General features: G+C 35.1%; 1 protein-coding gene across 30 annotated transcripts in view; it reads right to left on the reverse strand.

The window, feature by feature from the left end:
- SENP7 (SUMO specific peptidase 7) overlaps nt 1–27649 on the reverse strand; it is a 172213-nt gene that overhangs the window by 11442 nt on the left and 133122 nt on the right. For 24 of the 30 annotated variants that reach the window (XM_089910473.1, XM_089910472.1, XM_089910468.1 and 21 more), the window contains 10 exons: nt 25579–25760; nt 23746–24085; nt 22782–22939; nt 18902–19048; nt 17054–17087; nt 9898–10077; nt 8445–8707; nt 6577–6743; nt 5081–5197; nt 1219–1341 (listed from right to left, as the gene is read on the reverse strand). In XM_089910473.1, the coding sequence (XP_089766599.1) occupies nt 1219–1341; nt 5081–5197; nt 6577–6743; nt 8445–8707; nt 9898–10077; nt 17054–17087; nt 18902–19048; nt 22782–22939; nt 23746–24085; nt 25579–25760 (1711 nt within the window). Of the gene's footprint in view, nt 1–226; nt 293–1218; nt 1342–5080; nt 5198–6576; nt 6744–8444; nt 8708–9897; nt 10078–17053; nt 17088–18901; nt 19049–22781; nt 22940–23745; nt 24086–25578; nt 25761–27649 lie in introns of all 30 variants that reach the window. The other 6 variants (XM_089910492.1, XM_089910487.1, XM_089910470.1 and 3 more) reach the window with 4 other exon arrangements.

Below are 27649 nucleotides of genomic sequence, written 5' to 3' on the forward strand. Positions count from 1 at the left end.
AATGTTAATACTCTCTCTATTCCTATCCTCCTTCTCCAACAATACAACAAATTCAGACAGTTTACCCATTTAATCATCTTCTTACTTGCTTATTATTCCTATTATTTTAAAGGGATAAAACAGCTCTCACAGCCGTTTTTTCAAAGGCAGTCCAGTATAACAAAAACATCTCTGGATTAGAGGTTAAAAGATAAAGATTTAAGTACCAACCAGTTCTGTCACTTACCAGAGTTCTGCCAATCTTTATTGGCCTGCTTCCTCATCTGAAAAATGCCTTACATACCTAAAAGCACTGTTATGGGAAGAAATAATGTACAAAAATGTACCTTGTAAAGTGGTAGACAAATGCTTACATTAACTTTTTTAAAAATAAGAACTCTTAATTTTACCATGGGCCTACCATATAGATTATCACACGAATTGTTAGGGGCAGGGAGAGGGGTGAAGTGGCTCCAGGCTCACAACTATCTAAGTTACTGCTAAGATACAAGAATTACTCCTTCCTCCTTTTTGCCTAGCCCCATCCACTGCTCTATAGGTTTTAGAATTAATGAAAAAAATACCTGGACAGAAATTCAGCTGAATTGTGGGAACATGGTATTTTTATAATGTTACATCAGTTTAATTAAATAGTAGTATGTTAGTGAGGGTCCAACCAGGAAAACATAAACCTCCCTATATATTTAAGACAGATAAAATGTAATGCAAATAATTGGCTACAGTGGTGACAGAAAAAGCGCAGTGCCACAAAAGGCAATCAGTGAGGCAACCAGAGCTTAGCATAGTAGGACAATGCTACACCCTTATGTTGAAGGGCAAAGTGAAGAAGTAGTACCTCCAAATGGAAGCTAGAGCTCTATCAGGTCTGTCCAGTGAAAGAAGGACCCACAGAGGAACTAGAACCACTACCAGAATAACTGCCCAAGGCAAAGAGGGTAAGGAAGAAACATCCTGACTTCTTCTTTCCTTGCCTCCCAACCTCCAGTATCCCCCACAAAACATGCAATTGGAAATGCAACCTGTAAGAGTCAGCCTCCCTGTGATAGGGAACAGAACAGTGGAAGGGTAAGAAATGCCTCTCAGAGCAAACAGGCCCAACACCTGCAAAAGTGGTAATACTGCTCACTCTAGGAAATACTGTAAGAAGTTATTTCACTAAGTCCATCAAAATAGCATGTTTTCCTCTTAAAACTTAAGTACACTGAAAGACTGACTTACGAAAGATTTGGATTATCTTCTGTTAAATTATTTTCCTTTCTTGTCAAGCATTTGTAGAAAAAGCTACTAAAAATGTGACTTCGTTCAACAAGTTCATCTGACACCTTCTCCAATATAAGATACCTGCAAAGTAACACCACAAAAGTAAATTATTTTTAGATTTTATCTGGTCTTCCTCCAATTATCTGTGTTCAGAAAATCTTCATTTTTATGTCCTATTAGAGTCAAAGCAATCTTGCAATTTGCTCTGATTTCAGTTTTTTTTTGTTCTTCAGTTACCTCACCTTCTATCAAGATCAATAAAGCAGAAATTTTCCACATATTCATTTACTTAACAAATATTTCTCAAATTCCTAATATGTGCCAAGCACCATATTTATACTAGCAACATAAAATGAGAGGGGGCAAAAAAAATTCCTGCTCCCGTAGAGCTTACAATCCAGAAGAGTGACGGTACAAGGACATATTAATCAAATAATCATGCAATCAAATACAAAACTGAAACCATGACGCTCCTAAATAAATCTAGAGAAATTTTAATAACTCTGAGACATAACTAACCTCTAAATCCTTAGTCCATTTCTTTACTAAAAGAATTCTTCAACACAAGTTTATAATTCAATCACTTAGTGATTAAACCTCTCATAATTAGAGAACTCTACTATTGTTAATAGTTTATAAAGGTCCAAAAATGATCTTGGAATTGCTTTTTTAAAAAAACATAAAAGACAAACACAATTTGAATTTTTTTTAATGTGGTTATGTGGAGGGTATACTATGTGGAAGGCGACACACAGAATGCTTTTGGTGTGCTGCTTAAGGTAAAGTATTCTTTACCTTAATCTGAATAGCGATAACATGGGTACACACATATGTGAACATTCATGAGCTATACACTTAAAATTTGTGCACTTTCCTATTTGAAAGTTATTCATCAATATTAAAAATAAATAGAAAGTAGTTTAAAAAATAAAGTAGAATCCCCTCTGAAAAGAAGTCAAAGAGTCAGAGATACAGGCAGGTTCAGTGAAAAGGAAGTATAGAAAAATACTCTTAGAACTGAATTTGAAATAAAATTATATTAGTTAATTCCAATAAAACATATCAAAATTAACATCAAAGATGATCCAATTCATCTCACAAAATATAAATTTGACACTATTTAGGAATACAAAAATAAGTAAGATATAAGATGCTCAACCTTTAGAAGGAAAATAATCATAATGCTACCCAATAACTTTAAAATAAGGCAAAATATTATATGAACCATAAAAGAGATACAAATAAGGTATTATGAGAGTTAATAATATCTGTTTAAAACCAGGAAAAGTTTTCAAGAAGATAACCCTTGTGAGGAAGCTTGATAGAGGAATAAAATTTCAACAGGTTAAGATAAAAAGAATATTCCACGAAGCAAGAGTAACACGGCATTAAGGCAAAAGAGTGAATAAGGATGGGCTTTGTTTAGTAAGCTGTTTATAATTCAGTTTTGCTGGACTATGTAATAGGTTCAGGGTTATAAGTAGATGGCAGAAAAGACAAATTAGTGTCATATTATCAAGACATTCAAATGCCTGACTGTGTTTGAACTCATTTTGACAGGTAGTAAGAAATTAATAAAAGTTTCTAGTGAGAATTGCATTCATGGAGTAAAGAATAATAATGGTGGTAATAATATACTTAACAGATAGGAAAACAGAGACAACGGATATAAGGAGACTCTATTAAAAGAATAATAATTTAGGTAAGATAAGTAGTACTAAAAAGATCATGATGACAGAAGAAAGACAATAAACAAATTTGAGAGACTGAATCTACTACTCAGGCAACTAAGTATGTAGAGAAGGAAGGGAGGGTGAAGAGTCAATGATAATGAAAACTTTACTCCCAGCCAAGATGGAATAATAGGGATCAGACTTACACTCCTATTTGAAACAAGCAAAAAATCAGACAAAACACATGAAACAATAGTTTTTAAAACACTGGACATCAGGCAACAAAGAACAGTGGCCCTTGAGAAACGGTCAGCTCCGTAATTGCCTCAGCTTACTGCCTTGATAAGTTTCCAGGCTGCAGCACAGAAAGGAATAACCCAGGTGGAACATGGCAGATTCCCTGAGTTGAGGAGATGCTGAGAGTCAAGAGAGGCTAAGGCAGCGAGAGTTTGCAGATCAGAATACTGGAAAAGAAAAAGCACTATAGACAGAGAACTCCAGACATCTGCAGAGTCCTCCTCAAGAATTTAGCAGAATATTGATTACTGCATGTACGTAAGGAAAATACCTAAGACTGGGGAAAGAACTATCTGAAAAAAGTAGAGGGAATGGTACCCAGCATTCACGCAGGTTGTGGGAATACTGCCTGCTGCTACCAGCCAGGCTGAAAAACCTCATAATTCATGAAGCACTGAGTAGAGTATTCAGAAGGGTCTTTCCTCAATAGTGGGGATTAATTCGTTGGGCTCGCTTAACAAACCTTAAAAAGCAAGATCCTTAAAAGCATCAAACTGTTTCCAAATAATCTGTCTCAAAACACAATTCAAGAATATTTATAGGAATATACCAGCACCCAGTAAAAAAATCACCAGACATGCAAAGAAGAAGAAAAAAAAAATACCACTCATAATGAAGAGAAGAATCAGTCAATTGAAACCAATCCAGAACTGACAAGGACACTAGAATAAGTAGAAAAAGACATTAAAACAGTTGTTATATAATAATTATATTCCATATGTTCAAAAAATTAGAGACATGAAAGATACAAAAAAGACCCAAACAGAACTTCTAGAGATTAAATCTACAACGTCCAAGATGAAGAGTAGATAATAACGTGAGATTTTTGAGCCTATCCTTAGTGGAATAAAGATAGCACTCTTAGTAAAACAATAGGGCTGAAATAATATGATAATAATAAATTGATTTGGGAAGGGTCAGTGAAATAATTAGGAGACATCTTGAAATGTTAGAAATGTAGGTATAGGGATAGAGTACAAAATGAGGGCTAGAGACAAATTACCACTGCATGAAAGTTTCTTTCTTACACATTCCTTCAGCTTGGCTATATAAAAAGTTGAAAACTATTTTTAATGGAATAGTAATATGGATTTTTAAAATGACAGCTAACTTTCACAGCACTTAAAGACACAATAGAGAACTACAGAGTTGTTTCCTTCTGGTTCCCAAAGTGATCTGTAATTATATAAGTACCTCCTTCACTATAATAATACTATAGTCCAAGAAGTATCAGTCAGGGACTTCCCTGGTGGCGCAGTGGTTAAGAATCTGCCTGCCAATGCAAGGGACATGGGTTTGAGCCCCGGTCCGGGAAGATCCCACATGCCATGGAGCAACTAAGCCCATGCGCCACAACTACTGAGCCTGTGTTCTAGAGCCTGTGAGCCACAACTCCTAAGCCTGCGTGCCACAACTACTGAAGCCAATGCGCCTAGACCCCGTGCTCTGCAACAAGAGAAGCCACCTCAATGAGAAGCCCGCACACTGCAACGAAGAGTAGCCCCCTCTCGCCGCAACTAGAGAAAGCCCACGCGCAGCAACGAAGACCCAACACAGCCAAAAATAAATAAATAAAATCTAAAAAGAAGTATCAATCAATAGCAAGCAAAAACAAAAACAAATAAAACAAAACAACAGTAACTCTTCTGAAGTATATAGTATCTATGGGAAGTAAAGGAATGAAACTGAATTAGTCAACACCAGAAAACTTTGGTAGACAAAAATTTTCAAATCTGAAAATTTGGCAGGTTATTTTTAGCTAGAGTTAAAATACTTCAGAGATAAAGATATTCAGTATTCACATCAAAACCTGTAAAACAAATGACAAGATCATTTATCATTGTACTTACTTAAGGTAGAAATCAATGATTACATCATTAAGAAACTCTCCTTCTTCTAAGCACTCCAGATCTTCATTAGTTACTCCTAAGCCCCCTTTAGTAGGTGGTGGAGGATATACAATCAACCTTAAAAAGTAAAAATAAAATTAAAATATACTAATATTGAAAACTCTAGTGTCAAAGGGATTTGTTATATAGGAAAATAACAGGGCAGTAGTATTCAATAACTAAAACGTGTAGGGTAAAAAAATATTTGACATGATACAAGCAATTATATTTTCCTTCCTTTGTTTTCACAAGCTACTAATAGTACTCTCATTGAGTATCTTTTCATTTCCAATCCTTCCCATGTGGGCTAGTCTCAGTATTTGTCTAATCAATAGGTTATCTCACAGTCAATTACAATACCGTTGAGGATGTCTCTCTTCTGTACAATTTTTAACTTTCAACAAACTGAAGTAATAAACCATAGAAGATTCTCCTACACTCCAGTTTCCAATGCTAAGTTTCAATCCCCAAGACTAAAAGAGTCAACGGTCAAAAACAATGCTCTCCTACTGGTGGCTAGTCTACACCAGCAGCTGGACAATGAAGAATTACCATGGGAGCTTAGGAGGCAAGTTTCCCATAAAAAAGTGCTACGATGCATAACTTAAAGAGAACATAAAGGATATAAATAATTAGAGCACAACCAGAAAGAAATGGAAAACAAAATGACAACTAATTAGGCATTTTTCCTTTGGCACCCTCTCTTAAAGCTCAGACATAAGAGCAGTTGTGAGTTCTGACTATAATCTTGGAACAGACAGGGTGGTACTCATCGCACAAATATAGTCAATAATAAAGGTATAATATGTACTTGTTGAACTAGAAAGATTCAAGAAGATAAGAATCATCTGCAGTTGATTTAATCTTGGTAACCATGGCACCTAAATGAAATAACACAGGAAAATTTTAAGTGCTAAAATGAAAGTTACTATTTTATTGGCTATTTCCCTATCCTGTGCTTTCCTTTTTTTTTTCTTTTTTTTAACAGAGAAAAGGAATCTTGAAGAGGAACAGAAATCACTCTCAAGTGCACAGACTCCCTTATGCTGCCTTACCACCATGAGAAGACATATAAAAGACGAAATACGAACAAAGAAGTACTTCTGAAAGGGAAGTTCTGATAAAGTACCCTAAATTGATGCACACATTAATAAGCAATTTCACTTTTCCTATTATATATTCAGATACGGAATATATAATCTTAAAAACCATACTCTTCTATTCAAATATTTTCAATAAATGCTTTAATCTTACCACATTTGACATCTTGGCTACCATTTCTGTCTTATTAACATAAAACTAAATGAAATGGCATTGATTGTTTTCTTAATAATTTTTTAAACTTTTTAATAATTATTTCTATTATTAACTGTCAGCAAGAAAGTAAAACTCAAAACATTTAAAAAGGAAAAGTACTTAAAATCAGCAATGTGAATGAAAACTACTAATTTGCCCACCTATTACAAACGGGATATGACAACAGTACATACTTCTGAACAGGTCCAGTGGGCCTGACTTCTCGCCATTCTTCATCTGGATTCGATGTAATAGAAAGTGAGTAGCAACCACTACTTTGCTTCTGCAGTAAGGTGTAAGTAGGCTTGGCTGTATCTGTATTTGAGGGCTGACAGAAAATGGCAAAGAAAAAGGTCTTATACGTGCACAAACACGTATTAACTCTCAAAAGGACAAAGTCAAAAGACTGGTAAGAGAAAATGTGACTAAAAGAAATATTGATACATACCAATGAGTTATATATATACTCTTAGAATTTCTATAAAGATATAACTAAATCAAAATAATACTTTGGATCAAAAGATACTATACAATGATCAAAGTTTAACCTGAAGTGTTACTTACAGGTCTGGCTTTATATTTAACTTAGGAATCTGAAAACAGTATTCATTTTGTTCAAAATGAACAAAAGAGGTGATAAATAGTAGGAAAAAATTTAAATGAGAGACTGAAAAGAGTTTATAAGAACATAAATTGATATTTTATTAGTAAATGGAAAACTATGATACAAATTTGTATATACAGTGTAATTACCAGGCAAAATTTTTACAACATTATGCAAAAGACAGTGGTGAAGGCTTACATCTTGACTTCCACTAATGTGGCTTTCTACAGACCTTTAGAAAACCAGATTAGCCCCAGACCAAACCCACATGAGTGTGTGTGTGTGTGCGTGTGTGCACACGCCCATGTCACAGCAAACTTAATAAATGCTTTTCTTTCTAGAGGTATTTGGCAGAGATACACAAGCCACATGTGTATTAGCAACCTCCTATAAAAGTAAACACAGCATTTTAAAACTTACTATTAATTGTTCCAAGGTAATTTTAGACTTATATTGATAAAAGAATTGCAAAAAACAAATAAGCCTCTCACAGATCCCCCTAATATTAACATCTTTTTAAACCACAGTACAATTATTAAAACTAAGAAATTAATGTTGGTATCATACTACAAACTAAACTACAAACTTTATTCTGATTTTACTAGTTTTTCCGCTAACAAATTTCTTTTGTTTCAGGATCCTACAATTCCTCAATATTTCCTTGTCTTTCATGACCTTGATATTTTTTAAGACTGTTGGTCAGTTACTTTGTAACTGGGTTTGTCTGATTTTTCTCACAATTAGACTGAGGTTATACAATATTGAGAAGAACAACACAGAAATGATGTACTCTTCTCCGTGCATGATGTGACAGGTACATTAGGTCAATATATCTTATTACTGGTAATGTTAACTTCAATCACTTGGGTTAAGGTGATGTCTGCAATGTTTCTCCACTGTAAAGTTACTACAGTGGAGAAAAAAAAGTTACTTCTTTTTTGTAATTAATTAATATTTGGGGTGAGAGATTGATATTGTACATATATCCTGTTTTCCCTTAAGTTTTCATCCATTAAATTTAGCATCCCTCTGTGGACCTTACCTGCAACAATCATAACGATGATTTTTCTAGAGGTGGTTTTATATCTCTCTTGTTCCTTTTACATTTATTAATTGCAACACTTTTCTAAGAAAGAATTGTCCCTTACCCACCTTTTCTTATGTTTTCATTCATCCAATCAGTTATTTATTTGTATCAATATAGATTAATTGGTATTATATCTTATTTTTTCATAATAATCACAGGCTATCATTACTGATTTTGTTGATCTAACTGTTCCAGCTCTGGCACTGGGAGTTCCTTTAGGTTGGTTCCTGTGCTCTTTTGACAAAACACAGCATTCTGAAATCATGCTCATTTCAAAAAAAGAATTTTTATCGAACTGCCTCCCTCCCCCTCACTAATTATATTAATCATATGCTAACCTGAGATATTGATTTCATCTTCATTTCTTCAGCAGTAGCAACAGGGAAAGAACAAGTTGAAGCACAGTAATAATGAATAAAAGAGCTTTCTTTTGAAGAGAGGTTCTGAAATAAAGGAAGTGCTTGAACCCAAGACAGTGGATAAGAAAGCTCTAATTCTCCATTGGCTGTACTTATTTCTGTCATAATGTCTTGCAATTTCAATTCTTCTCTCTGTGAAATAGAACTGTGTAGCTCAAGGAAAATGAATTCAGTGGATTTTGCTATGAAAGAAAAAAGAAATCAGTTTTTATCAGTAGTGTTATTTTTCAAAGGGATTATAATTAAAATAATTATTAGTAACAATAAGGTTGGTATACAACTCAACAAACTATTTTGTATGTTAGTTAATAACCCAGGCAAATTAAATCCCAAAACAGGCCATTAGTAACCTATAACCAAAACGCACAATTTTTAGACTCCTACTACATTAGAATACAAACTCCACAATGGTATTGACTGCTGCATCCCCAGTACCTGGCATTTACTAGGTGCTCTTAAATGTTTGTTAATGAATGTATGAATAAGTAAATGAATGATGACTAAGCAACTGTTTTTCTCTAGCCCTCTTCATATATCAAATCTACCAATTAAAAAAATTTCCATTCAAACACTTCCTTCAAAATCATTTTCTCTCATCAAATGACATTCTCTCCTCCCATAATGATTATAAATGGCTTGTGTATTTTTCCAACTTCTCTGCTATTTAATCATGAATTTTCCCAATCAATTTGGAAGTAATGAGGACAGCAAAATAAGTAATATTAAAGACATAAAATTTAGTTCACTACTTAACATCTTTAATGTGCAAGGGAGTAGGAGGGGAAATGGCAGAGAGATTAAAGAGATAAGAAAGAAATTTACCAATTTGATTTACCCAATTCTAAACCAGACTCCTTTAGGAGTTGGAAACTAAACAAAGTTGGGAAATATCTCAAGATACTTATATATTGATAGATAAGTGTTATGGGAGCACCAGAAAAGTATTCAACCCAGTCTTAGAAAAATGATACATAAGTAAATAAACTGATTTATCTTTTTTAGAAACTATAGAAAATGTTGAAGATAAAGACTTCTGTATTTTATTTGACTTTGCCACTGATTAGTTCTGTCACAGTTCATTATGAAATAAGGGCAAGAAACTCTTAAGACAGGTAGCCAAGGATGTCAAGTGACTAAAAGATAAGGTAGTCCTTTTATTTTAGAAGATAATTTTAATCGGTTGAGTAAAATTAAAAGGAGAAATTAAATGAATAAAGTATCTTACATAATATCAAGGGATAAATTATTTTGAATTCAATGAACTTATTTCAATTCAATGAAATAATTACTACTAAATTATTTTAGAGGAAAATTACTTTATTTATAGGACTTCTCAGATTATCCTAAAATTCAGAAATCTTTTTATACTCACATTGCTGGCTTAACATAGAGTTTTCTAATTGGGTCTGAATCTCTTGAAGATAATTTGAGGAGACCCAAAGAAAGAGGATAGCATGACTTCTTTTACTGTGATCATCATCTTTATTTTTCCATAACCCAAACCGCTTTAAATGTGTAGTATCCACTAGCAATGAAATCTCATGCAGGGACACTGTAATAAATAAAAGATAACAAGGTAATAAATTAATCTATTTGGGAATACACTCCATATGCACTGTATGACTCCTCTTTAACACAATGTATTTTTTAAAAAGAATTATATGCAAGGTTTTTCAAAAATATCATTTCCAGTACATTTCAGTAAACTTGGCTGAAATACCTAAACAGTATTATTACAGTAAAAAAGATCACATAAATTAGAAAGGGGGTAAAAAATTAAAAAAAAAAATTAGAAAGGGCCAAACAATTTTTAAATGATAATTAAATGTAGGAATTTAGCCTCTCACACTATATGATCTCGGACTATCTTATCAATGCAGAAAACTAAGCATAGTATAACTGAAAAAACTATATAATTCTATCTTGGTTAATACTATCAACCAAGACTGCAAATGCTATCATAAGCCACTTAACGCCTATTTTTCTTCTCCTCAAACATCTGCATTCCACTACACAGACCAGCCATTACCCAAAGATTCCCCAGAGTCATATGAGCTTCTGAAAGATCTAGGATGCAATTTTTTTGGTGGCGCCTCCTGACTTCCTCTCTTCCTATCCTGTCATGTCCTATTCTAACCTACCTTCCCTCTTCTTTTACTCTCTATTTACTGGCTCCTTTCTCTTTTTCTTTGTTTTTGATTTGTATGCCTTTTTTAAATTGAAATATAGTTGACATATAATGTTAGTTTCACATTACTATATAATGATTTGATATTTGCACACATTATAAAATGATTACTATGGTAAGTCTAGTAACCATCTGTCCGCATACAAAGGTATTATAATATTACTGACCATACTCCTTATGTTGTATATTACATTCCCGTTGCTTATTTATTTTATAAGTGGAGGCTTATACCTCTTAATCCTTTCCACTTATTTCTCCCAACTCCCCACCACCCTCCTCTATGGCAACCAGCTGCTTTTTTTCTTTATCTTTGAGTCTGCTTCCCTTTTGTTTTTAGATCACTACATACAAGTGATATCATACTGTATTTGTCTTTGTCTGACTTATTTCACTTAGCATAATACCCTCTAGATCCATCCATGTTGTCACAAATGGCAAGATTTCATTTTTATAATGGTTGAGTAATACTCCATTGTCATTGTGTATATATATATATATATAAAACACATCTTCATCCATTCATCTATTAGAAGACATTTATGTTGTTTTCACACCTTGGCTATTGTGAACAATGCTGCAATGAACACTGGGGTACATGTACTTTTTCAAATTACTGTTTTGTTTTCTTTGGGTAAATACCCTGAAGTGAAATTGCTGGATTGCAAGGCAGTTCTATTTTTAATTTCTTGACCAACCTCCATACTATTTTCCATAGTGGCTGCATCAACTTACAATCCTAATGTGCGCCAGCAGTGGAAGGGGTTTCCCTTTTCTCCACATCCTTTCTGGCACTTGTTATCTACTGTCTTTTTGATGATAGCCATTCTGACCAGTGTGAGGTGGTATCTCACTGACAATTGGCATTTCACTGACAATCAGTGATGTTGAGCATCTTTTCATGTGTCTATTAGTCATCTGTATGTCTCCTTTGGAAAAATGTCTGTTCAGGTCCTCTGCCCATTTTTTAATAGGGTTGTTTGTTTTTTTGATGTTGAATTGTATGAGTTCTTTGTATATTTTGGGTATTAACCCCTTATCAGACATATGATTTGCAAATATTTTCTCCCATTTAGTAGGCTGTCTTTTCATTTTTTTAAAGGTTTCCTTTGTTGTGCAGAAGTTTTTTAGTTTGATGTAGTTCTACTTGTTTATTTTTGCTTTTGTTGCCTTTGCTTTTGCTGTCAGATGCAAAAAACTGCCAAGACCAATGTCAAGGAGCTTACCTCCTATGTTTTCTTCTAGGAGTTTTATGGTTTCCGGTCATACATTTAAGTCTTTAAACCATTTTGAGTTGATTTCTGTATATAGTAGAGGTAGAGGTCCAGTTTCATTCCTTTGCATGTGGCTGTCCAGCTTTCTCTACACCATTTATTGAAGAAACTATCCTTTCCCTATTGTATATTCTTGGCTCCTTTGTTGAAAATTAATTTACCATATATATGTGGGTTTATTTCTGGGCTCTCAGTTCTGTTCCATTGATCTCTGTGTGCGTTTTATGCCTATATCATACTCTTTTGATTACTATAGCTTTGTAATACAATTTGAAATCAGGATGTGTGGTGCCTCCAGTTGTGTTCTCAGGACTGCTTTGGGTATTCGGGGTCTTTTGTTGTTCCATACAAATTTCAGGATTTTTTTTTTTTCTTTTCTGTGAATGACTCCATTAGATTCTGTGAAAGACTGCATTAGAACTTTGACAGGGATTACAGTGAATCTGTAGACCGCTCTGGGTAATATGGACATTTTAACAATATTAATTCTTCCAGTCTATGAACACTGTAACTCCTCCATTCTGAAAACTGTCAATGAAACTGGCAGCAAAGACAGACAGATTAAGTTAAGAGTAAAGAGTGAGAACCTTCAGAAAAACTTCTCAGCATTTCTTCCTCATGCAGCTCACAGCCCCAAATAGTTGATACTATTTCTGTGAAATCTAGATAGTTATTACTAATCCAAATGTTCCAAGTTCTTAGTATGAAAGTTAAATATTCTTTAGGAAGGCTGCTTTAAAAAGATTCCCTTAAAAAAGCCGGGGGCGGCTTCCCTGATGGCGCAGTGGTTGAGAGTCCGCCTGCCGATGCAGGGGACACGGGTTCGTGCCCTGGTCTGGGAAGATCCCACATGCCACGGAGCGGCTAGGCCCATGAGCCATGGACACTGAGCCTGCGCGTCCGGAGCCTGTGCTCCGCAACGGGAGAGGCCACAACAGTGAGAGGCCCGCGTACCGCAAAAAAAAAAGAAGAAAAGCCAGGGAACATTTAACACCATCACAAGAAAAATTTACCTCATTAACAAATTTTCCCAAAATATTTAGTTTATTCTGTTACAGGGCTATGACAGACACTGAAAGTAGGAGCTGCCTATCATTTTTCCTACCTACTGTTAGGGATTTTAGTAACAGGACCCTAATTTTATGAGGAAGCAAGATACCACCTCTTAAAAACTCTATTTCCTAGCTTCCTTTGCAAATAGATGAGTGGTCATTTGACTACATTCTAGCTAAGAAAATATAAGCAGAAGGTTAGGTGGTATGCACACCCAAGAAGACTCCTTAAAAGGGAAAGAGATAGGTGGTATGTATTCTTTCTACCATTTTTCCTTTCCTCCTGCTCTCTACCTGGAACATTACAACATGATGGCTGGACTTCCCTGGTGGCACAGTGGTTAAGAATCCGCCTGCCAATTCAGGGAACATGGGTTCGGTCCCTGGTCTGGGAAGATCCCACATGCCATGGAGCAACTAAGCCTGTGCGCCACAACTACTGAGCCTGCACTCTACAGCCCACAAGCTACAACTACTGAGCCTGCGTGCCACAACTACTGAAGCCCATGCGCCTACACCCCGTGCTCCACAAAAAGAGAAGCCACCACAATGAGAAGTCCGCGCACTGCAATGAAGAGAAGCCCCCACTCGCTGCAACTAGAGAAAGCCTGCGCGCAGCAATGAAGATCCAACGCAGCCAAAAATAAATAAATGAACAAATTTATTAAAAAAAAAACAAACACGATGGCTGGAGTATGAGCAGCCATATGGACCATGAGACAAACTAGAGGATGAAAGTCATGTGTCAGGGATGACAGAGTAAGAAAATGAAAGGAGTCTGGGCCTCTGATGACCAAATAAACATCATATCAGCCCTGTTCAGTCTACCTCTGGAATTCTTAAATGTGAAGAAAAAATAAACTATTTTCTTTAAGCCACAGCCAAACATAATTAACAGCTAATATAAATATGAATAAATCAAATTTTTCCCACAGCTGCTGCAGAAAAATAAACACTTAGACCCGTAGATTTCCCCACCTACAAAAACCTTTCACATGCATGCCTTGTTTTATTTATTTATTTATTTATTTATTGGTTGCACCGGGTCTTAGTTGCAGTAGGCAGACTCCTTAGTTGCAGCTCTCCTGCTCCTTAGTTGCGGCATGTGGGCTCCTTAGTTGTGGCTCGCTGGCTCCTTAGCTGCAGCATGAGAACTCTTAGCTGCAGTATGCATGTGGGATCTAGTTCTTTGGCCAGGGATCGAACCCCGGCCCCCTGTATTGGGAGCGTGGAGTCTTAATCACTACGCCACCAGGGAAGTCCCTGCATGCCTTGTTTAAAAAAAAAATTTTATTTTATATGGGAATTTATTTAGCACAGACAGGATTTGAAGAAGCTGACTAATATTTTCCTCTTCCATTATAAAATCATAAACCCATTACCACCAACAAGAGTATTTTTCCAAAATTTTTAATTAAAATCATCTTTTAAAGATCATTTGGAGCTGATTCACTTTGTTATAAAGCAGAAACTAACACACCTTGTAAAGCAATTATACTCCAATAAAGATGTCAAAAAAAATAATAATAATTTGGGAACTTCCCTGGCAGTCCAGTGGTTAAGACTCCACACTTCCAATGAAAGGGGCCTGGGTTAGATCCCTGGTCAGGGAACTAAGATTCCACATGCTGTGCAGTGTGGCAAAAAAAATATTTAAAATATATATATATATACATATTTATATATATTCATTTGGGATAGAAAAGCTATAAAGAAAGCAACATTTGAAACAAAGCACAAAATATTAACAATGAAAACCTAAAGTATCATTTTTGATGTTTGTTTGTATCATAAGAATTTGAGAGGTAGCTCCATTACAAAGGTCTTTACCTATAGATTTTAGTTAGATGTAGTGGGACTACATCAAACTACAAAGCTTCTACATGGCAAAGGAAATCATCAACAAAATTAAAAGGCAACCTACTGAATGAGAGAAAATATTTGCAAGTCACATATCTGATAAGGGGTTAAAATCCAAAATATATAATGAACTCATACAACTCAACAGCAAAAAAAACCCAAACAATCTGACTGAAAAAAAGGCAGAGACACTGAAAAGACATTTTTCCAAGGAAAACATACAGATGGCCAACAGGTACACAAAAAGGTGGTCAACATTGCTACTCGTCACAGAAATGAAAATCAAAACCACTATGATATACCACCTCACACCTATTAGAATGGCTATTAACAAAAAGAAAAGAAATAATGAGTATTGGCAAGGATGTGGTAACAAGGAACTCTTGTGCACTTGCGCACTGTTGGTGGGAATGTAAACTGGTGCAGCCACTATGGAAAACAGAGCGCTCTCAAAAATATTTTTTTAATGATCCAGCAACTCCACTTCTGGATATTTATGCAAAGGAAAGGAAAACACTAATTAGAAAAAATATATATGCACTCCCATGTTAACTGCATTATTCACAATAGCCAAGATATGGAAAAAACCTAAGTGTCCATCAATGGATGAATGAATATGTGATAATATGTGATATATATACAATGGAATACTGTTCTGACAAAAAAAAAACAAAACAGGAATGAAATCTTGCCATTTGCAACAACATGCCTTGAGGGCATTATGCTAAGTAAGCGAAATAAGCCAGAAAAGGACAAATACCGTATGACACAACTTATACGTGGAATCTTTAAAAAAAAAAAAAAGCTCATAGATACAGAGATCGGATTGGTAGTTGCCAGAATCAGGGGGTGGAAGAAATGACAGAAGGGGATCAAAAGATATAAATTTCCAATTATAAAATAAATAAGCCGTGAGAATATAATGTACAGCACATGGTGACTACTGTTAATAATACTGTATTGCATATTTAAGATCTATTGCATAGATCTTAAAAGTCCTCATCACACACAAAAAAATTTTTGTAACTATGTATGGGGATGGATGTTAACTTGACTTATTGGGGGAATCATTTTGCAATATATACAAATATCGAATCATAATGTTGTACACCTGAAATTAATATAATGTTGTACATAATTTATACCTCTATTAAAGAAAAAGAAATTGAGAGGTAGCTCTGTTACCCAGGTCTTTATCTACAGATTATAGCACTAATTTTATGAAGTTATTTCCTCTTGAATCACAGGCCTTGGTTTCTTTAAATAGCTAATATTATATTATTCCACAATAACTTATTAAAATTTCCTAATTAGGAATATCAGTATATTTATTTTTATATATTATATCTGCCTTACATATTCTTACTACTTATAGTAGCTTCCTAATCATTAGATTCATTATTATAACATACAGTTGTGGATTCTGTACATGGGTATCTGGGGAGTCCAACTAAAGTTACTTCAATCTCATCTTCAGTCTTGAAACACAGGTTTCCTCTTCCCCAGTTCATTTCTGAAGTGCTATTTGTATATATTGTTTTTGTTCATCCTTCTCATAATTCATTCTCTAAAGAGACTATTCTCTGTTGCTTATTATTTGTTCTCTTAATGTTATTTATTCTGAAAGGTTTTTATTTGGAAAGAGAATGAGAAACTTGTTTGAGTCTCTACAAATTATAGGTCCATTTTCCAATCCACATTGCCTTACTCAGATAAGAAACAGTTCTGCCTGTTTAAATCTCTCTTAATCCCTACACAAAACCATTTTACATGTTTGTGTGCAACACTACAAATTTTCCTTATACTTCTTTACTTACAGTTTCTATTTTCATCCATTTTTATACATCAAAAATCTTGCTATCAAAACTACTTTTATTAATCCCAAGAAATTGCCATGAGTCCCTTCATATTACTTGAAGTCATTAAAACAACAGTATAAAAATAGTATATTTTAAGTGTTATAAAACACTTTAACTCATTTTGAAGCTGCTAAAAAAAGTGTTAAATTGAAACATTATTAACCTTATTTTTACATAAATTCTACACTGGAAAAAATTATGAAAAACTAATTGCAGAAATATCTCAGAATTTTTGCTGACCAATTATTTTATACTCAAAATTACAGTGAAAAGAGGTCATAAGACAATGATAGCTTACCTTGAAATGGGATCTTAATATACTTTGTCGTGAACTAAAGGAAAAATAAAAAAGCAAAATACGAGTTACCACTCAAGATGTGTTACTATTCAAATTTTTCAATTTTTTTTCTTTTTTAAACCACAAGTACATAATCAAAGTCTATACTAAAAGTCTTAAGCCTTTTTCTCAATAAACCAAAAAGATGTTTCACTGTAAAGACTTAGTTTTATGGAAGTTTAAGAACCCTGTGCAAGTAATTTAATTCTCAATATGCTCATTTATAAAAACCAGTAAGACTTTACTTAATATACTTTTCAAAAATGTTTCCTGAGGGCTTCCCTGGTGGTGCAGTGGTTGAGAGTCTGCCTGCCGATGCAGGGGACACGGGTTCGCGCCCCGGTCCAGGAAGGTTCCACATGCTGCAGAGTGGCTGGGCCCGTGAGCCATGGCCGCTGAGCCTGGACGTCCGGAGCCTGTGCTCCGCAACGGGAGAGGCTGCAACAGTGAGAGGCCCACGTATCGCAAAAAAAAAAAAAAAGTTTCCTGAATATTTTTTAAAAAATAAGACAAAGTCCAGAAGAAACTGCCAAAAGACCTCACAGGGTGTCACTGACTTTGGTAAATAAATCACAAAGCAGGATTTGATCCTTAGCTTTGCTGACATTCCCAGCATTCATTTTTCTTTGTTCCATGTTATAAATTCCCTTCTGACTAAGGATTCAGCAAGGTTCCTGCTCTTTCTGCTCCTTCTGTGACAAGATGCTAAATTTTCTCTAGGTATGTTTTGTATATATCTGACCTCCTTAAGTGTTGTTTTGTTTGTTTGTTTGTTTGTTTTGCAGTACGCAGGCCTCTCACTGTTGTGGCCTCTCCCGTAAACAAGACTGTTTCATTAGACTACAAGTTCCTTGAAAGCAGAGATCATATCTTACCATTTTTATATTCCCTGCCTTATCCATAACAGAGTGAAATATTAACAAAACTTCTAGGAAAATACCTGAATTATAATCTGACATAGTCAATTCAACTAATGTTTATAAGTGTGAGGTCTTTTGGCAGTTTCTTCTGGACAATTCAACTAATGTTTATAAGTGTTTTAGGTTTGAGCCATTTATGTAAAGTGTAAAGGGGAATAAAGGCACGACTCTTCATCACAAGATGCTTAAAGACTAATGGAGAGGTTTAGGCAAGAATACAAACAAAAACACATAGAATAAATCCTACAACAGATATACAAACAAAGTGCTGTAAGTACATAGTAAAAGGAGAAGTTAATTATGGCTAGGAAGGAGAAATCAGGAAAAGGTTTTCTGAAAGAGGAAGTATTTCAGATAAGCCTTAAAAGATTTTAACAGGCAGAAAAATAGTGAGAAAATATAGAGAACTGAGCAAAATCCAATATGGCTTTCATATGCAAAATGTGATGAGTTAAAACTGAAAAAAAGTGGAAAAATAGAATAGGAACTATTCCTGGAGATCCTTAAATAACAAGTTTGGGAATCTGGAGAACAATTTAAACCATCAAAATGAGATTTCTTCTTTTTGCTATTAACTATACCATAAAGAAAAATTTACTTTACCATCAAGTAAGTTTTAGAGCCCAAAGAATATCAATGTTACATATGATTTTTTTCATACATAATCCTCATTAGAGTAGTCAGATTACAGATATGATTTTAGGGCATTCCTCTATAGTTTCAAGATTTCACAAGTAAAGACATGTTTCAAAATAGGTATAATGACATTCAAATAGTCCTATATAAAATTAATCTCAATTCTATTTTCATTTGCACTAAAAAAAGAGAAGACAATCTGAAAATGCCTTGTCCAAAAAGCAAAGCTAAAAAAAAAATTAAATATACTTACCGTAACACAACCTTTAGAAGCTCCTTTTACTTTACCAATATAAACAGAAGTAAATATAAAATCCAGTTGTAGATCCATCTCATTACTAGGTATAACACAGGAAATGTTTTCCATGACAGGATTATATTGACATAATTCAGATGAAGCCTAACAAGGAAAAAATTATAAAATGCATATAAACCTAAGTATTATATAAATGCTGATGATGATTTTCAAAGTCAAATACTTCTTTAAATCACTATTAATGAATCTATGAAGGATTTTACACTGTTCTTACTGTGAAGAAATAGTTATCTAGATTTTTTTCCTAAAAAGTATATGGTTGGACTTCCCTGATGGTGCAGTGGTTAAGAATCTGCCTGCCAATGCAGGGGACACGGGTTCAAGCCCTGGTCCAGGAAGATCCCACACGCCGCAGAGCAACTAAGCCCATGTGCCACAACTACTGAGCCCACGTGCCACAACTACTGAAGCCTAGAGCCAGGGCTCTGCAACAAGAGAAGCCACCGCAATGAGAAGCCTGCACACAGCAACGAAGAATAGCCCCCGCTCGCCGCAACTAGAGAAAGCCGGCGTGCAGCAATGAAGACCCAAAGCTGCCAAAATTTAATAAATTAAATAAATAAATTTTTTGTTAAGTATATGTTTACTTTGAGAAAATTACTCTAAAAAGCTGAATCCTAAATTAATTCCATAGGCCCAAGTTTCAGAAATACATTCTCCTCTGTATCAAAGCCATTTCAAAGTCAGTATTCTCTAATAGGCTTTATTCATTTTTAACTCAACAGAAATAAATTAAAATTTACATAATTAATTTAATTTTAAATAATTAAATTACTTTAATTTTATAAATTAAAATATATATAACTAAACAGTTTCAAATGAGTTTTTAAATACATCATCTCTCTTAATCACCACAACCACCCCATGGGGCAAGTTTTTTTTTTCTTTTTGTATTTTATAAGTAGAGTTAATATATGTTTGGATTGGTTAAGTGACCTGCCCATGGTAATGCAGTTAGTAAGAAGCAAAACTAAGACAAATGCAGGTTTCTAACTCCAGGTCAAGGGTTATTACAAGCACATAAAATTGCTTCCATAAACCAAGACAATGCTCTCAACTACTGCACTTTTACTGAGCAATGAAGGAATGTAAGTGCCTAAGAACCGCCTGTTACATCAAATCTATATACTTTATTACATGCACTATGGCTGAGGATAGCCAACCAGCTGCCTAAAACCTCAAAAATCATACCACTTCTGCTCAAAAAATTCACAACTCTGCTTTTAAATTACAACAGACTACCAGGCAGTATCAGCAGCAGCAATTTCCCACCATCTCTTTGGAGCTTTACACTGCTTTTAGATGACTTTTTCCACTCCACATTTGCCTAGCTGTTACACATTATCCCTCTTTAACCTTAACATCACTAATAACCAAATAAATTACTACTAGAGCAATTATGCACGTGTACTCACTCTCCTCCTACCTGTAGAAAATGTGATTAATCCTCACCTGAAACATGCACATTACTCATCATTTTTAACCCAGCTCACAATGCCATTTACCTGCCTAATAGAATTTCTTTATCATTCTCAGCTTTTATTGCTTACTGAACTCTTCTTATCCCCTAAGTAAAAATGGGGAATCTAATCAACTACAGATGGTTCTAATCAGTCAAATAACTGCCTGTGTGTTTTAAGTGACGAAATGAGAAGATGGATTAGAAAGAATTCCTTATTGGGCCTCACATTTGGTAAAGACTAACTGCCTCTTAAAAACGGTCAATCTATGCTTCTCATAACTTCATTTAAAATTGGAAACAAGGGAGGGTGTGGAGGTTTACTCTGTCTTATAGATTTTGGTAGATCTCTACATTATTTGCTGCTTGGCTGTGATCATATGCTGTCAGTTCTACAAGAGATGTCATTTTCCTTTAACACAGTCATTTCATACTGTATTGTCAATTTATATACTGCCAAGGGAACTGTAATTCATTTAGAATTTTGAACTCATTGTCAACACTGTTTTAATTACAAAACAACTAAGCCATCAAGTAGGCTATTGGCCCAACTGGGCAACAATTGTTACATTTTAACAAAAATTCAGAACACAATTCCTGAGGTAATCTCTCTATGGAGTACCAAATGCAACAGAAACACCCGTGAGGTACTTCCCTGGTGGTCCAGTGGTAAAGAATCCACCTTACAACGCAGGCGACTCAGGTTCGACCCCTGGTCAGGGAACTGAGATCCCACATGCCGCAGGGCAACTAAGCCCGCACGCCACAACTACTGAGCTCACGAGCCTCAACTAGAGAGCCCATGTGCCGCAAACTACAGACCCACGTGCCCTGTACCCTACGCACCACAATTAGAGAAGAGAAAACCCGCACACCACAACTAGAGAAGCCCACGCGCTGCAATGAAAGATCTCGCATGCCTTAATGAAGATGACGCAAATAAGACCCAACGCAGCCAAAAATAAAATAAATAATAAATTTTTTTAAAAAAGAAAGAAACACCCGTGAAACACTAATCAGCCCATCAGACTGTTTTCATGGAACTGACCAAATTCTTCACCACACTCTATAGAATAACAGCCTCTGACATTATTCAAAAACAACCAACAGGGCTTCCCTGGTGGTGCAGTGGTTGAGAGTCCGCCTGCCGATGCAGGGGACACAGGTTCGTGCCCCAGTCCGGGAAGATCCCACATGCCATGGAGCAGCTGGGCCCATGAGCCATGGCCGCTGAGCCTGCACATCCGGAGCCTGTGCTCCGCAACGGTAGAGGCCACAACAGTGAGAGGCCCGCATACCGCAAAAAAAAAAAAAAAAACAGAAGTTAACCATAATTCTGCACTGGTGGTCTACCGATAATCATTTCTTTAAAATAGGAAAATCAGAGCTGATAATATGAATGAATACTGACAATAAATAACTTGAACCTTACTTTAGAGCTATATGTATGTCAAAAACACCACTGGCTGACATTAAACCAACAGACACTTCCACTTACTATTTTCTATAAGAGAAAGAGACAAAGTACTTACCAAACTGATAGTTCATGACACTGTTCTAAATGCTTTCATATGTTGTTTCACTTATACTCAAAAAATAATCTTGTGAATTAGGTGTTATTATCCTCATTTAGCATATAAGGAAACTCAGGCTTAAGGAAGTTAAGGGACTTGCCCAAATGACAGAGCCAGGAGTTGAACACAGATCTGTGTATCTCCAGAAGTCAGGTTCTTTCCTCTATCATGCTGCCTTAATAGCATGTGAGGGAAAGGAATAATTCCAAGTCACCATTGTACTGTAAGACCAGACAAATACTGGAAACTGTTTAATTCTAGAAAATGTTTTGATGAAGTACTTAAATGTCCAATGCGAACCATAAGAAAAGAATAAATATTCAAGTCAGAATATTTAGACTTAAAAAATAAAAATGGCCAGAAGAAAAATGGTATTAAGCCTTTCACTTCAAATTAAAACAATTACATACTTTCCTCAAACTAATATGAAAGTTGTCTCAAAATTCAAACTAAGGGGGCTTCCGTGGTGGCACAGTGGTTGAGGGTCCGCCTGCTGATGCAGGGGACATGGGTTCGTGCCCCGGTCCGGGAGGATCCCACGTGCCGTGGAGCAGCTGGGCCCGTGAGCCATGGCCGCTGAGCCTGCGCGTCCGGAGCCTCTGCTCCGCAACGGGAGAGGCCACACAGTGAGAGGCCCGCGTACCGCAAAAAAAAAAAAAAAAAAATTCAAACTAAGAAAATTCATAATTTTTATACAATATTCTGCTTGACGGAAACAAAAAGTAGTCATTAGCCAATAGTGTATATTTCACTGTTAATCTGTGAGGAGACAGAAATAAATTACCCGTACAGATTCACATGTAATCAGTGGTAGTTCTGACATTGCTGGCTCAGAAGTACTCTCACTTTCATTAGAGATGGCATGATCTTGCTTAGGTTGTAATTTAAGAATTTCTGAACTTTTATGTTCAACGGGTCCTTCTTCATCACTGGAAACAACAACTAAAAAGGTAAAATGTATTTTTTAAATGTGTCACAATAATCATATATAAAAAGAGAACTTTGTAATTCGTGCAATATATCTTTCATAATCCCACTGAACTGAATCATCTAACTTTATTCAATTTAGAAACTGGCCTATCATTCATTATCTAATTTACACTAGTCACATACAATGTTTCCACGTCAGCACTATTATTTGGCAGTTACCTGCAACCTTAACTTCTAGAGGACGAAGATATTTACAAATGGATAGAGTCATGAGGAGAACTTAGGACCAAATTCTAGTTCTAATCATGTTATTACACCATCATTCTAAATTGTACTTTAAATCCTGTTACGTTAGTTGCTTTTAGGAGGGGGAAATGGATGGCTAGGGAAAGATTTGGGAGACCAGTCACTGGATATCCTTTAGAACCTTTTTTGTACCATGTGACTGCATCAAATACTGGAAAATTAAAAAATTAATGACAATAATTAAACAGCACTTAAATGCTCTGTACTTCAGCTTAATCAACCAAAATGACAATAATAATGGTCCTTACAGAAACTTATAAAAAACTACTGATGAGATTACAGTACACTAATCTAAAAAGAAATTACTTCTGCTTCCAAGTACTCCATTCCCTACCTAAATCAATATTACAAAATAAATGAAGCAAGTCCCAAAACCCCAAGTCTTTTTTTTCTGAAGTTAATATATTCCACAATGATGTAATAAATAACTTATTGCCTAGCAAAATTTGTTTGAGAGGAGAAAGAAAAGAAATAAGTAGAGGAGAGAAAATTATTATCCTCATGTTACTTACTTGGTTCAGCAGAGATAAATGATTGGTTCCCTTCGCTATGTTCACTTAAAACAGGTTTTTCTACTGTGTTCAATTCATTCTCATCCTTCTCGACCACAGGACAATTCCCCACAGTATCAGTAGAAATAGAGCTCTCAAAAGTTTTAGTGGTTGAACATTCAGAGGTGATTTGGGGAGCAGCACTCAAAGCCAACTCCTGACTACAAAGTGAGGATAGTTTAGTAAAATCACTTTCTATGGGTTCAAGCATAATTTCTTCAAGCAGTTTTGGGTCCTCCTGATAGTTTTCACTTGACTTTTCCAACTCAGTGGATACTGTTGGGTCATTTTCTTGTTCTTTCTGAACATAAATAAATGCATACAAAAATTAGCATTTTTCAAATTTGGCTAACATGAAGAGTCTTTTTAACTTTAAATTCCTAAAGAAGAGTATAGAAGTAAAAACATTATATCATTTCTATAACTATAGGGGTAGAAAACTACTCAATTATACTACATTACTCTTGCCAGTGTCTCTCAAATATATAGAGTTTGGTCTGTCCAATCAGATGCCTAAACATTTTTCAGAAGGATGGGAAGGAGAAACTCCCATATTTACAAGTGGTTCAGAGGTCTTCCACAGTCTTGTCAACTTTAAATGAGAGGAATTTTTTTTACAGTTTTATTTTGCAAAAGAGGCCACTTGACATCATATGACTTTAGTAACAAAAAAGCAAAAAAATTAAAAACTTAAGAGGATAACAATATGAAAAATTATGAAAATCAATCACTGCCTTCACATCTCTATTACTGTATAAATATAAATCATGTTTATAATTATAACTCAAAGGCACAGCAAAGTCCTGAAATGCCTTGTGAATCAAAGGACTCAAAAAGCTGTCTCCTCATACTTTTATTGTTAACTGCATACTAAGTCTTTGAAAATAGGTAATGTATGCATTAACGTATGTATGGTAATTCTCTACAACAAATTCCCTAAACTCTGGAAAAAGAGATGTCTATAGAAATCGGAAGTAAATTACTACTGATAAAATAAGTCAGGTAATAATTTCACAGAGCAAGTGAAAAAGCAATTGACTAGACAGTATGAATAGTATTTGGTTATAATAAGGGGGGGTGAAAAAGCAAACAGGTCTGAAAGATATACATCAAACTACTAACTAAGGGCTGGTTATCGGAGGAGAAATACTTTTAACTGTTTTACTTGTTCATAATACAGTCAGCCCTCTGTATGCGCAGGTTCCACCAACCGCAGGTTCCACCAACTGCAAATGGTACATATTTCCAGAAAAATAATTCCAGAAATTTACAGAATAAATCCACCAATTGCAAATGGTACATATTTCCAGAAAAATAATTCCAGAAATTTACAGAAAATTACTGAATTTGCCATGCAGAGGCAACTATTTACATAGCATTTACATTGTATTTATAGCCATTTACATATAATTTACATTGTATTAGTTATTATAAGTAATCTAGAGATGATTTAAAATATACAGGAAGATGTAGATTATATGCAAATATTATACCATTTTATATAAGGTATTTAAGCATCTATGGATTTTGGTATGTGCAGGGTCCTGGAACCAATACTATGTAGATACTGAGTGATGCCTGTATTTGAAATTTGTTCCCATAACTGTATTACTGCAAAAAAAGTTGTATTTAAAGTATTTTTAAAAAAATAAACAGAATGAAAAAAATAGGCAAAGAAAAGAAAGAAATATGATGATAAAAGCAGAAAGCCAGGAGAACATTATTTGGCCACAGTCAATTCATTTTTATCATAGCACAAATTATTTCATATGACATCTAAATACCTCTACTTACTGTCTGTTCTGCTGACTTATACAAAGAAGTAGGATTAAGAGAACCAGGTAAATTACTTCTAAGCCTTTGTTTTCTCTTCCTGGAAATCAGAGTGGATTCCATTTTTGAATCAGAATTTGTATTATCCTTGTTTCTGCTCCCCTCTTCAAGATGATCACAACCTCTACTTCCCCTATTGAGGTCTTAAAAAAACAGAAGAGACATAAATATGGCCAAAAAGTAAAGAAAGAATCCCATTTAGAAGAGCTCAAATAAAATCATCAAAATGACTATACTACTTTCAAAGCTAGTTTTTTCCATAGTCCACTACTAAATTCTCATACTAACATGGATGAATATAAAGACATATCCCATTTTAAACTGCATACACAAAGCAAATGTTCATTGTACAAAATGTATAAGATATGGGAAATATATTAAAAGGTAGTATTCTTTAGTAACCAAAGCAAAGCAACCAAACCATGTTTTTCCTTTTCCCATAACTGCATTTTACTCTGATACAAAAAAAAAAGTCTTAATAAAATTTTGAAAGTTAGTCTCTTAAAAAGTTTTTTAAATTCACTGATTTTGGAAATTACAACTAATTTAGCAACTAGTTGTCCTTTTTAAATGTAAGTTTTATATATACATATTTTTTAAATGAAAAGGGACAATAATTTGAAAGAGTAGAGTACTGATCACTGCTCTTTTAAAAGGAACAAAAATACCTTTCCTCAGCAGGTGACTGTGATAAATAATTATTCATAAGGCTAACAATTTCCTTCACACTTTCTTTTTTAAAAAAAAATCAAGACCCTATAATTTTAAACCTCCAATAAATTTATTACCCTACAGAAAAGGAAGTACTCCCTTTTTTAAGTCAAAAAAGCATTATTTTGAAACCCTTAACAAGCCCGCTTAGTATTTCAGTTATCAAATATATGTGCTGTAAAAAAATACCTTCCAAAAGGTTCTACCTAACTAACTGAGGGTTATTCTAACTAACTGCAGGTTATCCTGAATTATTTTGCTCTCTGAATCTACACCATACAAGTACCAACTCAGAGTTCACACAAAGCAAGTCCCAAAGCAGCTTGCTTGAATTCATAACTTAAAGTCTATGTAACACTGAATGGCCTGACCTCTCCATTCACTCAAAGTTCTTCAACACTATACACCTTCTCTTCAAACTATTCTTGCTCTTACTCTAGCTTTATAAACATCTAAAGACTAACATTCATAATTTCTCTTTGTCTTTGTTTAAAAGGCAGGCATGGGGACGGGACTGAGGGCAAAAACTCCAAGACAGTCTTCCAATTTCCAAAGACAACATTCTTAACTCCCTCCCCCCAGGAAAATAAACTACCCCCAAATTATCAACACAGTATTTTGAAAAGCACAATAAATTTTATTTGTAATTCTGTAAACTGTAATGGCAGTCAAAGACAATTTCTACTTATTAATACCATATCAAGTTATAACTTCTAAACATAAATGCTACAGAAAAAACTGAAGAGGGATTACCTCAAGATGGCAAAGTAGAAGGACACGAGTGCATCCCCTTTTTATGAAAACACCAAAATCACAACTAACTGCTGAACAACCAGGGACAAAAAAACGCTGGAACCTACCAAAAACAGAATACCCTACATCCAAAGACAAAGAGGAGTCCGCAGCAAGATGGTAGGAGGGACGCAACAGGAATAAACTCAAATCCTATAACCGCCAAGTGGGAGACAGAAAAGTGGAAAACAATTATACCACAGAAGTTATCCCACAGGAGTGAAAGTTCCAAGCCCCACATCAGGCTTCAGCCTGGGGGTCCAACAACAGAAGGAGAAGTCCCCAGAGAATCTAGCTTTAAAGGCTAGTGGGGTTTGATCAAAGGATGTCCACAGGACTGGGAAAAACAGAAACTCCACTCTTGGAGAGCACACACAAAGTCTCGTGCACACCAGGACCCAGGGAAAAAAGGAGTGACACCGTAAGATACTGGGCCAGACCTCCCTGCTATTACTGAAGGGTGTCCTGTGGAGGCGGATGGTGGCTGGGGAGAAGGACACAGGAACCAGCAGTTCTGGGAAGTATCCAC

The sequence above is a fragment of the Delphinapterus leucas genome, chromosome 4 (genome assembly GCF_059928025.1).
Source record: "Delphinapterus leucas isolate spDelLeu-1000000601 "Yukka" chromosome 4, BTC_Dleu_Yukka2, whole genome shotgun sequence".
NCBI classification, from domain to species: Eukaryota; Metazoa; Chordata; class Mammalia; order Artiodactyla; family Monodontidae; genus Delphinapterus; species Delphinapterus leucas.